This window comes from Corticium candelabrum, chromosome 5 (genome assembly GCF_963422355.1).
Source record: "Corticium candelabrum chromosome 5, ooCorCand1.1, whole genome shotgun sequence".
Lineage (NCBI taxonomy): Eukaryota > Metazoa > Porifera > Homoscleromorpha > Homosclerophorida > Plakinidae > Corticium > Corticium candelabrum.
The window spans coordinates 8,288,814-8,301,313 of NC_085089.1; the positions used below are offsets into that span (position 1 = coordinate 8,288,814).

Sequence of the window (12,500 nt, forward strand, 5' to 3'; positions counted from 1 at the left end):
TTGTCTGTCTGTCTCTGTTTGTTTGTCTGTCTATTGTCTGTCTGTCTGTCCGTCTATTTGTCTGTCCTTTTTGTCTGTCTCAAATATTTATATCAATACATTGTTGTTTTGTTACTCATATTGATATCAATACATTTCTGTTTGTTATTGATATTAATATTAATATCATATTAGGTTGATGACAGTTGTATTGACAAACATCTCGACGAGCGACGCTCGAAGATAGTTGATGCAAGTGAGCAACAAGAAGTGAGGCTATGCACCTTGTTGTACTGTCAGTGTGAAAATAATGGTAGGACATAGGACAATGTCCCACCAAATGTGTTCTTTGTCCAACCAAACACTGCACCAGTGTTGGGACATGTTTGGGCAAAACATCCATCAGTACGCATACATGATAGTGTAAACCTTGTCTCTTAACACGTGATGGCCTTTCCAATGGTGTAACTGTTAATTTCATGAACTTACGTGCCTCCTAGCATGCTTTATCCAGAGAAAACCTCAGCTGCCTTTAATGCCATTTCTCCCTTGGAAGTTGGTTGTAAAAATTACATGCAAAATGGCTGCAGAAGGGAGGCACTTAGTTATACATGTAACACCATACAAGAATGTCCTACCTAGACTCAGTCTGTCTGAGCCAAAATAATTCCCTATTTTCCACACTGTACAGTACTTGCTGTCATTCCCCTACTAGTATTTGAATAATCAGGCAGATGAGGGACTCACACAAGAAAACGATGAAGAAGAGCAGATTGACTGTAACACTCAAGTTATGTTGGTACATGATTTTTGTATTGAGGGTGTGATGTTGTAGTGAGTGACGAGTCGGACACGGAAAGTCAACTGACTGCTGCATCACTAGACATCCAGCTGTCAACCGACCCTCATTTTCCAGATACGAGTATAGACTTGCAGTATGTTAAAGGGGAAACGTAAGTCGTTTGTATTCAATAGTTTTGGTCATCAGCTTGTGGCATTGGTTATGTTCTGTTTGGTATCTATATGTTTGCCTGTCTGTCTGTCTGTCTGTCTGTTTATATGCATCTCCATCCGTCTGTTTGTCTGTGTGTGTGTGTGTCTGTCTGTCTGTCTGTCTGTCTGTCTGTCAATACATATATTTTTCATAAATGAACTATAGCACTAAAGCAATATCTAATCTACGTGTCCATTACATCTAGGACATACATGAAAACTGGTTAAAACTACAATGCACACTATATATGTACTAAATACACATGCACATTATGACTAGACGAAAGGGACCTATCTGTCTGTCTGTTTGTTTGTCTGTTTGTCTTTTTGTTTGTCTGTTTATGTTTGGTTGTGTGTCTGTCTGTCTGTCTGTCTTTTTTGTGTCTTTCTGTCTGTCTGTCTGTCTGTCTGTCTGTCTATCTGTCTGTCAAAGGACATTTTATTGAAAACAGCAACACTAATACAGAATAAGCTACATATAACGTTAAGAGTTCAAGATAAACGACCATAGTGGTTGTAGAATAAAAACTGTAACAAACAGCCATCTGATGTTTGTAGCTATCATCTACAGAGTCATTACTACAAACTATTCTGTCAATCTTTTTACTAAAACACTACTATTGCAACGTTGTAATGTTATTGACAGTATTCGCCCCAGTTCGTTTAAATTCAATTGAATTCAGCTTTCCATCTTCATCATGTGATCTTAGTGAGATCTGGTGAAGAATGTTTTCTCCGCTATTCCCCCAACGTCCAAAATATTTGAAAACCAAGGGAATCAAGCAAAGGCAAACCTCCACCAGTGTGCCTTTCTTTACTGTACTTTTCTATATTCTTTCTTCTCTTTTTGAAGCTGCTGATCTGTCTGTCTGTCTGTCTGTCTGTCTGTCTGTCTGTCCGGCTGTCTGTCTGTCTGTCTGTCTGTCTGTTTGTCTGTCTGTTTGTCTGTCTGTTTGTGTGTCGGTCTGTTTGTCTGTCTGTTTGTTTGTTTGTTTGTCTGTTTGTCTGTCTTTTTTGCTTATCTTTCTGTCTGTCTGTCTGTTTGTCTGTCTATTTGTCTGTCTGTCTGTCTGTCTGTCAATACATATATTTTTAAACATTGAACTATTATACACCATCTAAGCAAAGGAACTAAATACGATCCAAGCTATTTTGCTTGTTTGTCTGTCTGTCTGTCTGTCTGTCTGTCCTTTTGTCCTTGTAGCACGTTACATGGCAAATGCAAAGATCTGCACTAATCCTATTTGTTTATGCTTACATACTGTTGTCATTTGTGACACTCTGTTGCATTAGGTTTCAACTGCAACGAGGAATCAGCACTCTCAGCACAGCGAGTGCTTCCAGCAGCAACCAGCTGATGCCTGAGTTTGATGCTGTAGACGCAGACGTGGACGTTGGCGGTGAAGATGGTTTGGCTGCAGCAGAAGATCCAACAAACAGTGACATACAAGTAAGTAATATTAATATCAACTAGTTCAGTTGCAACATTGAAAACAATGACGAATCAACAGATACATCAGACAAAACCAAGACTGTCAGCTAAACAACGCAGGTGAGACAAATTTGTTGCAGGAGATTGTCAATTATATAATATTTGATATCAATGTGATTAATAATTTGTATGCATATGCAGATACGTGTAGGCATGCAAACACACACACACACACACACACACACACACACACACACACACACACACACACACACACACATGCACACACACACATGCACACACACACACATGCACATACACACACAACACACACACACACACACACACACACACACACACACACACACACACACACACACACCCGCACGCACATACACACACAACACACACACACACACACACACACACACACACACATGCACACACGTGCACACACACACACACACAAGTATATGTTTCAACTCATTTTTTGTATTTTTAATTTAATTTTAAAAATAAATTAATTTAATTTAATTTTGATTGTACTTAATTCAATTTATTGTATTTAATTTATTAGAACACACCTTGCTTCTATTTCACATAACAGTAATAAACTGCTTAGTCAACATCTCAACCTTCTTAAATTTACAGCACGTGACACACACACGTGCATCCTGATTCTCCATTTCCTAGAGAATTAAAGAAACAAAAAGATAAAACTGAAGATGAACAGTCAACCTCCTTGCCAGACCATCTTCCTGACCTTTCATCAGCAGCAGTTAAGAGCACCAAGAACGAGTCGTCTCCACCAGTTTCTCTCCTTTCTAAACGAGGCCAGAAGGTCAACAGTCCGACATCATTATGTGTGATGCAGTGCATGCAGCTTGTCTCTCGTTTGCAGCACAAACTAAAGAAAATGAAGGAAAAGTACAAAGACCAAGATGAAGAGGAACGACTGATGAGAATGGAAATTCTCGCTGTGAGACAGACGATCAGCATTCTGGTGTGTGAAATGTGAGCGTTTGATTGTATTTGTAGTCAGCTGGTGCGGCTAAGGAGGTTAAGACAAAGAAGGGAAAGAAAGCAAAGCAGCAAGAAAGTAGACAAATGCAGAAGCAGCAACAGAGGCAAATTGTAGGCAAACAGGTGAATGAAGCTGCAGTGCAAGCATCACATGAGGTGGGAGGAGATACGACGGATGGAAGAGATGGACGTGAACCATTTATGTCAGAAGGAATGGTTGATGTAACAGCAAGACTTTGTTTGTTTGTTTGTTTGCTTGCTTGTGTCTGTCTGAGTGTGTCCATGCGTGTATATGTTTGTTTGTCTGTCTGTGAGTGTGTCCATGTGTATATATGTCTGTTTGTCTATGAGTGTGTCCATGTTTGTGTGTGTGTGTGTCTGTCTGTCTGTTGTCTGTCTATCCATGTATGTGTTTGTCTGCTTGTCTGTGAGTGTGTCCATGTGTGCATATGTCTTTTTGTCTGTGAGTGTGTCCATGTTTGTGTGCCTGTCTGTTGTCTGTCTGTCTGAGTGTGTCCATGTGTGCATATGTCTGTCTGTCTATGAGTGTGTCCATGTGTGTATATGTGTGAGTGTCCATGTTTGTGTGCCTGTTTGCTGTCTGTCTGTCTATGAGTGTGTCCATGTGTGTATATGTCTGTGAGTGTCCATGTTTGTGTGCCTGTCTGTCTGTCTGTCTGTTGTATTTCTGTCTATCTATTCATGTATGTGTTTGTCTGTCTGTCTGTCTGTGAGTGTGTTCATGTGTATGTTTGTCTGTCTGTGAGTGTGCCCAAGTTTGTGTTGGTCTCTCTGTCTGTCTGTGAGTGTATCCATGTTTGTGTGTCTGTTTGTCTGTCTATGATTATGTCCATGTTTGTGTGTATGTTTGTGTGTCCATGTTTGTGTGTATGCTTGTTTGTCTATGAGTTTGTCCATGTTTGTTTCCATGTTTGTTTGTCCTGTTTGTGTGTATGTTTGTTTGTCTGTATCCACATTTTTCTGTCTGTCTGTGAGTGTGTTCATGTTTGTGTGTATGTTTGTGTGTGTGTGTGTGTGTGTGTGTGTGTGTGTGTGTGTGTGTGTGTGTGTGTGTGTGTGTGTACATGCATGTGTATTTGCTACATTTCTTTAGATAACAACTGCTGAGCATCAGCAAGAAAATGCGACATCAACAGTTGACACTCAGTCAGACATTGTTGCTCTCAGTGAACACGACCAACAACAGGACGAGTCACCAGCAGATCACGATACTCTACCAACTACTCACGAACACGTCTTGGTAAAACAAGAAGTTGAAGATGAAATCGATGACGAAAACGAGCAACAAGAAGCAGCAGATAAGGTACACTAACTACCTCTAGTGCAGTGTGTGTGTGTGTGTGTGTGTGTGTGTGTGTGTGTGTGTGTGTGTGCGCGTGCGCATAATACTAACACCATGTGTTGCTACATTTTACAACACTTCCTTTGTTACAGGATGGTATGGACTACTTGAACTCGTTGACAGGCTGTCCACTTGAGGACGACATCTTGCTGTTTGCGATTCCTGTCTGTGCTCCATACTCGGTCCTCACCAACTACAAGTCAGACATGCTACATATAACTTTCTATGCACATCAGAGCTAACGTTTTGTGTATCTCTAGATACAAAGTAAAGCTCACTCCTGGGCCAGGAAAACGTGGCAAAGGTCACAATCAATGGTTTACGAATTACTATTTGTTATGCATATGTTTACAATTCTTTTTATTTTATTTCCTACTTTTAATTTATTATTTTTATTTTCTATTTTTACTTTTTATTTTTAATTCCCATTTTTTAGCTTTTTTTCCTATTTTGTATTTTTTATTTTTTATTTTTAGTTGTTTTATTGGTCTTTTTTTTAATTTTAATTTTATTTTTTTATTGTTTTATTGGTCTAGTTTTTATTATTTATTTTTTGTTGTTAAAATTTAAATTTATCATTTTACTTTATTTTTAATTTTTTAATTTTTTATTTTTTATTTTCAATTTATTGTTTATTTTATTTTCATTTTTTAATTTTAACTTTTAATTTATTATTCTATTTATTCTTTATTTCCAATTGATTTCTTTTATTTTTATTTTGTATTATTTTATTTAATTTTTTATTAAATTTTTTATTCAATTTTTTATTTTATTTTTAGTTATTTTATTTTTATTATATTTTTCTTTTCAATTTATTATTATTTATTTTATTTATTATTATTATTATTTTATTATTTATTTTTAATTTTTTTATTATTGTGTTTTCTATTTTCTATTTCTTATTTTTTCATTTTTTGCATACAGTACTTAGAATTGAAATTTGTATTTAGTGTTATTTTGTTTGATTTTTGTTTCTGTAGCTGCTCGTACTGCTTTGCACACATTTATTCAGGACAAGACTTCACTGCCAAGAGAGAGGGATTTACTAAGGAGCTTGAAGGTGAGTGTCACGTGACCATACAGAGATGATTTGTGTTGGTTAGTGCATTTTGTTGGTTGGTTGTTGTGCAGCAAGTTGATTTGTCACGCAACATTCCTGGTAAGGTGAAACTGTCGGCACCAAATCTACAGAAACAGAAGAAACGGTGATACGATGATGTTGCTGATTCGAGGAATTCTGATGGATCGAAATGTATGCAGTCATCAAACTCAAACTCACTTGTAATATTGTAGCATGTGCAGAGATGTATGACACTGGTAGTTCACTAGCTACTGATTCTAAAGAGTTCGAATTGTATAACTTTGGATGGGAAGCTGCAGTACACTGTACAACTGCATGCGAATTACTTGTTGATATAAAAATGGCCAAAATTAAAATCGAAGAAAAACAGAATCAAAACTTGAACAAAATCAAACAAAAATTGATTAATAAAAATTAAACAAAAAGTAATCAACGAAATTAAACCAAAATGAATTTAAAAATTTATAAAAATTAAATAAAAAAATTAAACCAAAATTAATTTTAAAATTTAAAAAATTAAATTAAAAAATTGAAATTAAAAATTAAATCAAAATTAATTTTTAAAATAACAAAAATTAATCAACAAAATTAACAAAAAATAAATTAATAGAATTAAACAAAATCAACCAGAGATAAACACAACGAGCGCATGAGCTGCATTTCAATAGGCCGCCTGCCTGCTGACACACTTCCCGGCGCATGCGCGTCTGAGGTTAGGAACAATACGGTACACTTGCTCGTACCAACGGCAGTGACATGATACTGGCACACCCGTGTGGCTTAGCTGTGCTGTTGATAGTCCGTCGTTCTTTCCTTTTATTTTTGTGTGTTTGGGGACCGCGCGAACGCGAATCCCCCCTAACAAAAATTACGCGCTCGAGTTTCCCACATTTGGGGAAATCGCAGGCTTCAGCCCAACCGAAGTGCAATGGATGGGCCTCGACCTGGAGAGGCGGCCTGATTGATCACCGCACTCCCCGCGCCAGGTAAGTGAAGACCAGATGTCGAGCGTACTATATATACCTTGCAGCAAAAATGAATATTGTGGGTCGGCATTTTCTAAAACCAAATTTTACGTTGCTAAATCTGTTTCATATTGTTACATTAGTTTGGTACATGATAGAAATGCGAATATCACTAAACGTTTGTTGGTTACGAATAGTTTCGAGATCGTGAAAGAGACACGCCCATCCAAAACGTATCGCCGTCGATTTGACATATTAATTTCAAAAAGTGCATTTACTAAATAGTATTGACCTAGAACAGTAGCTTGATAAACTAAAATTTTAGTTAGTCTCGATTTGTCATTGACGCTTTCGCTAAATAATTAAAAAATTAGACAATTTTTATAATTTTATAACAAGCAATATTGAAAACTTTATTTACTGTATATGTAACATAAAACGTATTAAAACTAATTTAAATAAATATTTTTACCAATTTAATTAATCAACGGTCTGGAGCCCGAGGCGCAACGTGCACATGGTGAGCATGCGCACATTACCTCTCTCGCTCTCCTTTCCTCATGGAGCTCGATATTGAACGCAAGCGCACTGCTGCTCCCGAAATGGACGAGGCCGCTGAGAAACGCCGCAAGGTAGAAAGCGATTTCAATCTCCACCACTGTCCGCCCTCTAAAGTTCTACACGTGCGCGCCGTGCCGGACGGCAGCACGCAGTACGACATGATGGCTGCTGTGCAACAGTTTGGGCCTGTCAGGTGAGTGTGGGACACTTAGCCAACGTATTTTCATGATATTTGAGATGTTGGTCTTTGAGGAAGTCCCGGATGTGGACATGAGTTATTCGGATGACGTCATAAATATGTTATGTATTATATTATATATTATTGTTATCATGTGATAATAGAACTTATTGTAGTAAATTAATTAATTTTATATTTAATATTATTTATTATTTATTATTTATTAAATGTTAATTAATTAATTTTATATTTAATATTATATATTATTTATTAAATGTTAATTAATTAATTTTAAATATTTATATATTATTTATTATTTATTAAATGTTAATTAAACAATATTATATTTAATATTATTTATTATTTGTTAAATGTTAATTAATTAATTTTATATTTTTATATATTATTTATTAAATGTTAATTAATTAATTAATATTAATATTATATATTTATATATTATTTATTATTTGTTAAATGTTAATTAATTAATTTTATATTTAATATACATTATTTATTATTTGTTAAATGCTAATTAATTGATTTTATATTTAATATTGTATATTATTTATTATTTATTAAATGTTAATTAATTAATATTGCTATTATGTGATAATAGCTACGTGACGTTGATGCCAAAAGTGCGACAAGCTCTCATTGAAATGGAGGTAATGCAACACCTCTGTGTTTCTATATGTTGCACTATGGCTTAGCATTGTGTCTGTATTCTAGAGCATGGAGTCTGCGATTGCTGTAGTGGAGCATAACAAGGTGAGTAGTCGGTATACTGAAGAGATGTGAACTTGAAACGAGCAGTTGGTGTGTGTGTGTCTGTCTGTCTGTTTGTCTGTCTGTTTGTTCATGTCTGTCTGTTTGTCTGTCTGTTTGTTCATGTCTGTCTGTTTGTTTGTGTGCGTGTATGTTTGTCTCTCTGTCTGTTTGTTTGTCAGTGTGTGTCTGTCTGTCTGTCTGTGTGTGACGGTTCTATGTGTATCTTTAGACCAACACTGTGGTAGTAAAAGGCCGTCCTGTGTTTTTCAACTTTTCAAAAAGTCAGAACATCAAGAGGTGAGTTGGTCCAATAGTTAATATTAAATAGAGATTTTTTAAAATATTTGTCTTGTTAGGTTCAGTGAGCCGGGTCCAAGCCTTGAAGGTCAGCAGCCAAATCATGTGCTCTTGTTCACCATTTTTAATCCACTTTATCCGATGACAACTGTGAGGAATTGATTGATATTAACTAATTTTTTATTCTTTTTTGTAATACATGTATGTATTTGATTGTAGGACGTCATTCATAAGATATGCTCTCCACATGCTGTCGTGGTCAGGATTGTTATATTTCACAAGAACGGCGTGCAGGCTATGGTTGAATATCCTCTCTGTCTGTCTGTCTGTTTGTCTGTCTGTTTGTTTGTCTGTCTGTTTGTCTGTCTGTTTGTCTGTCTGTTTGTCTGTCTGTTTGTCTGTCTGTCTGTTTGTCTGTCTGTCTATTTGTTTGTCTGTCTGTCTGTTTGTTTGTTTGTCTGTTTATCTGTTTGTTTGTTTGTCTGTTTGTTTGTCTGTTTGCTTGTTGTTGCAGTTGGCAATTATCATGCATGTTTTTCTTGACTTTGTATACGTTTCCAACTATCGAAGATGCAGCTCGTGTCAAAGATAAGTTGGATGGTGCTGATATCTATGCTGGTTGTTGTACACTGAAAATTGAGTTTTCGAAGGTAAATTGCTAGTTTGTTATGCAATGTGGTGACTGCAGGTGAATTTTTATTTATGAGAAAAATAATTTAATTAAACTGTTTTGAGAGATGCATCCCTCCAATACAATAGTCTAGTGTATTTCTTTTTTAGATCTTTGTTCATGACATTTGTATTGTTTAGTCGCAGACTCTAAATGTGAGAGTCAACAACGAAGAGACGTGGGACATCAATCTTGTCGGTCAAGAAATGTTCCAACCACCAGGTGAATACAACTGTCTGTATGATGCGAGTTATGACTTGACGTTCAGGTAAAGCCACAGAAAGCGAGCTGAAAGTGATGACATTCACCCCAGGATGCGTGACGTGTGTGACGTATAGAGATTGCCCTCTTCAGGTATCTGTTTGGATGGTTGCTAGGGACACACCCACTCATCCTATCAGATGCTTGTCCATTCAGATGACACTTAACACACAGTCGGCATTCTATCCAAACAGGCAAACATCAGGCAATCAATCTATACAACCACAACTCATTCTGAGCAGATGTGCTGCCGGAGACCGAAAACCATACAACAGACTATGCAACGGATGGCACACATAGATGACATCGAGCTGCAACTCGCTTCTTCTCTGTTGCACAGCATGCAGCAATACAATACCAACCGCTGCATTCCGTCTTTTGCTAACATAGTAATAGATATTAAATAATATATTATAACTAATTGATATTAACTTATTAACATTTATATTACTGATTTAATTTTTTGTTAGTTCCTATAGGTAAGCCTCCTCTCTTGGAACGTAGTGGTGCAGGTATTAGAAGTTTATATCTCGTTGTTCATGTGTTATGGTCATATTTCATCGTAATGTGTAGAACCACTTGTTCTTAATCCTCCTGGTGCTATGGCTGCATATGGCCAACCACGCCCACCACAGCCGGTTTATGCCTCTCAAGCCGATCCAAATATTATGTTTTCTGCCAGACAGCAGCCTGCACGATATGCAAATCCCTATGGAGACTATAGTGCTGGAGGGAGTGCAGCGTTTAGTAATGAGCCAAGGGTGTTGATGGTGTATGGGTTACCACCCGAGATCAACTGTCATCATTTGTTTAATTTGTTTTGTCAATATGGAAATGTGCTAAAGGTAAGAAGATATCATTGTATTGGAGGGATGCATCTGACAATACACTAGACTATTGTATTGAAAGGATGCATCTCACAATACTAGACTATTGTATTGGAGGGATGCATCTGACAATACACTAGACTACTGATTGGAGGGATGCATCTGACAATACAGTAGACTATTGTATTGAAAGGATGCATCTCACAATACTAGACTATTGTATTGGAGGGATGCATCTGACAATACACTAGACTATTGTATTGGAGGGATGCATCTCACAATACATTAGACTATTGTATTGGAAGGCTGCATCTCACTATACACTAGACTATTGTATTGGAGGGATGCATCTCACAATACACTAGACTATTGTATTGAAGGGATGCATCTTACAATACACTAGGCTATTGTATTGGAAGGATGCATCTCACAGTAGACTATTGTATTGGAGGGATGCATCTTTTTGTTCTGCTCACATTACAGGTCAAGCTCCTAATGAACAAGCAAGGAACTGCCATGGTAGAAATGGACCATCCACAAGCTGCTACGTCAGCATTACGTCTTCTCCACAACACTCCACTACCGAAAGGAAGAATGGAGTTGGGATACTCGAAGCACATGTCTATCATGAGCAACCCTAACCCTCCACCTTTACCAGATGGCAGTGCATCATACATTGACTTTACAGGATCCAGAAACAATAGGTGGAGATATTTTAATTGAGTAATGATCATGCTGGTTATACTGTTGTCATGACTTGTCATAGATTCTTGACCGAAGAAGGCAGCAGTAAGAATCATATCCTTGCATTGTGTCATTGTGTATAGGCTGTAGTTTGTTGCAACTTGTAGCATGGCGAAGTGAGTTTGTCATGTTGTCAGAGGGTGTGTGTGTGTGTGTGTGTGTGTGTGTGTCTGTCTGTCTGTCTGTCTGTCTGTCTGTCTGTCTGTTTGTCTGTTTATTTGTTCATATGTCTGTCTGTTTATTTGTCCATATATCTGTCTGTTTGTGTGTCTGTCTGTCTGTTTATTTGTTCATATGTCTGTCTGTTTGTTTGTCCATATATCTGTCTGTTTGTGTGTCTGTCTGTCTGTTTATTTGTTCATATGTCTGTCTGTTTGTTTGTCCATCTGTCTGTCTGTCTGTTTGTCCATATTTGCGTTTCTGTATCTACAACATTGTAGTCTCTGTAAACTGCTGTATTTCTTTAACTTCCATCACGTGTCATTGCTCCTACAAAAGTCCTCCACTTCTATAACGGACCATCTGATATGGACGAGAACTCGATCACACAGGTTTACATCTCATTCTTCATTTCTTGATCAGACGTTACTCGCAATTCTTCTCTCCAGGCATTCGTTGATCGTCAAGTTGCTCCTCCGATTGCAGTGAAGGTGTTCACTCGTGGTGGTGATAGAGGAGAACGGAGCTCAACTGGATTGTTGGAGTGGAGAGAAATAGAAGAAGCAGCTCATGCTATGGCCTTAGTGAATCATGCTGAGCTTAAGAGTCAGGGTATGCGTTTGCTACTAATGACATGATTTGTTACTTTATGTGGTTGTATTGCATTAATTTTTTGTCTGTCTGTGTGTCTGTGTGTCTGTCTATTTGTGTGTCTGTCTGTCTGTCTGTCTGTTGTCTGTCTATTTGTGTGTCTGTCTGTCTGTTTGTCTGTCTGTCTATTTGTGTGTCTGTCTGTCTGTTTGTGTGTCTGTCTGTCATGTGGCTGTCTGTCGTGTGTGTGTGTGTGTGTGTGTCTGTTTGTCTGTCTGTCTGTTTGTTTGTTTGTCTGTCTGTCTGTCTCTCTGTGTTTGAGCCGTTTGTTTCCATTTAGGTGGTCAAGTGTTCACTGTCAAGTTGGCTTTCTCTCCGTCTCCTCACGCACAATAACTGATCACATGCCATGACAACATGAACGGACTCTTTCTTTCACGTTTTGTGTAGTGTAGTGTAGAAGTAAATGCTTCTTACAAGTCCTTCAAAACTACAGCAGGGTTTGCTTTCGTCAAAGATTTTGATGGCAATAATGCATAAGATTTTGATCTTATTTTGTGTCTCGTCGTCCTCCAATGTTTGATATCAATGGGTTGCCGCTCACATTC

At 37.3% G+C, this 12,500-nt stretch overlaps 2 protein-coding genes and 1 non-coding gene across 6 annotated transcripts in view; 2 read left to right on the top strand and 1 right to left on the bottom strand.

Moving 5' to 3' along the window:
- The window catches only part of LOC134179488 (ribosome quality control complex subunit NEMF-like), a 19,657-nt gene extending 13,420 nt beyond the window's left edge, over positions 1–6,237 (top strand). For 2 of the 4 annotated variants that reach the window (XM_062646392.1, XM_062646395.1), the window contains 12 exons: positions 175–249; positions 695–758; positions 815–932; positions 2,266–2,422; positions 2,484–2,524; positions 3,098–3,383; positions 3,443–3,649; positions 4,542–4,751; positions 4,883–4,989; positions 5,051–5,094; positions 5,771–5,850; positions 5,922–6,237. In XM_062646392.1, the coding sequence (XP_062502376.1) occupies positions 175–249; positions 695–758; positions 815–932; positions 2,266–2,422; positions 2,484–2,524; positions 3,098–3,383; positions 3,443–3,649; positions 4,542–4,751; positions 4,883–4,989; positions 5,051–5,094; positions 5,771–5,850; positions 5,922–5,999 (1,467 nt within the window). In that variant the 3' untranslated portion in view covers positions 6,000–6,237. The remainder of the gene's footprint in view (positions 1–174; positions 250–694; positions 759–814; positions 933–2,265; positions 2,423–2,483; positions 2,525–3,097; positions 3,384–3,442; positions 3,650–4,541; positions 4,752–4,882; positions 4,990–5,050; positions 5,095–5,770; positions 5,851–5,921) is intronic. The other 2 variants (XM_062646394.1, XM_062646393.1) reach the window with 2 other exon arrangements.
- Positions 6,238–6,701: 464 nt separating this feature from the next.
- On the bottom strand, positions 6,702–6,865 carry LOC134180653 (U1 spliceosomal RNA). The gene has a single exon (XR_009970023.1). It is a non-coding gene; the product is annotated as a U1 spliceosomal RNA (small nuclear RNA).
- A 496-nt stretch (positions 6,866–7,361) lies between these two features.
- On the top strand, positions 7,362–12,445 carry LOC134179966 (heterogeneous nuclear ribonucleoprotein L-like). The gene is made up of 15 exons (XM_062647010.1): positions 7,362–7,590; positions 8,192–8,240; positions 8,305–8,343; positions 8,573–8,640; positions 8,700–8,790; positions 8,860–8,945; positions 9,194–9,290; positions 9,451–9,532; positions 10,042–10,083; positions 10,145–10,416; positions 10,882–11,102; positions 11,165–11,195; positions 11,619–11,693; positions 11,751–11,913; positions 12,233–12,445. Exons 1-15 carry the CDS (start codon positions 7,397–7,399, stop codon positions 12,286–12,288), a joined length of 1,566 nt encoding a protein of 521 aa, XP_062502994.1. The 5' UTR covers positions 7,362–7,396; the 3' UTR covers positions 12,289–12,445.
- Positions 12,446–12,500: the final 55 nt, after the last annotated feature.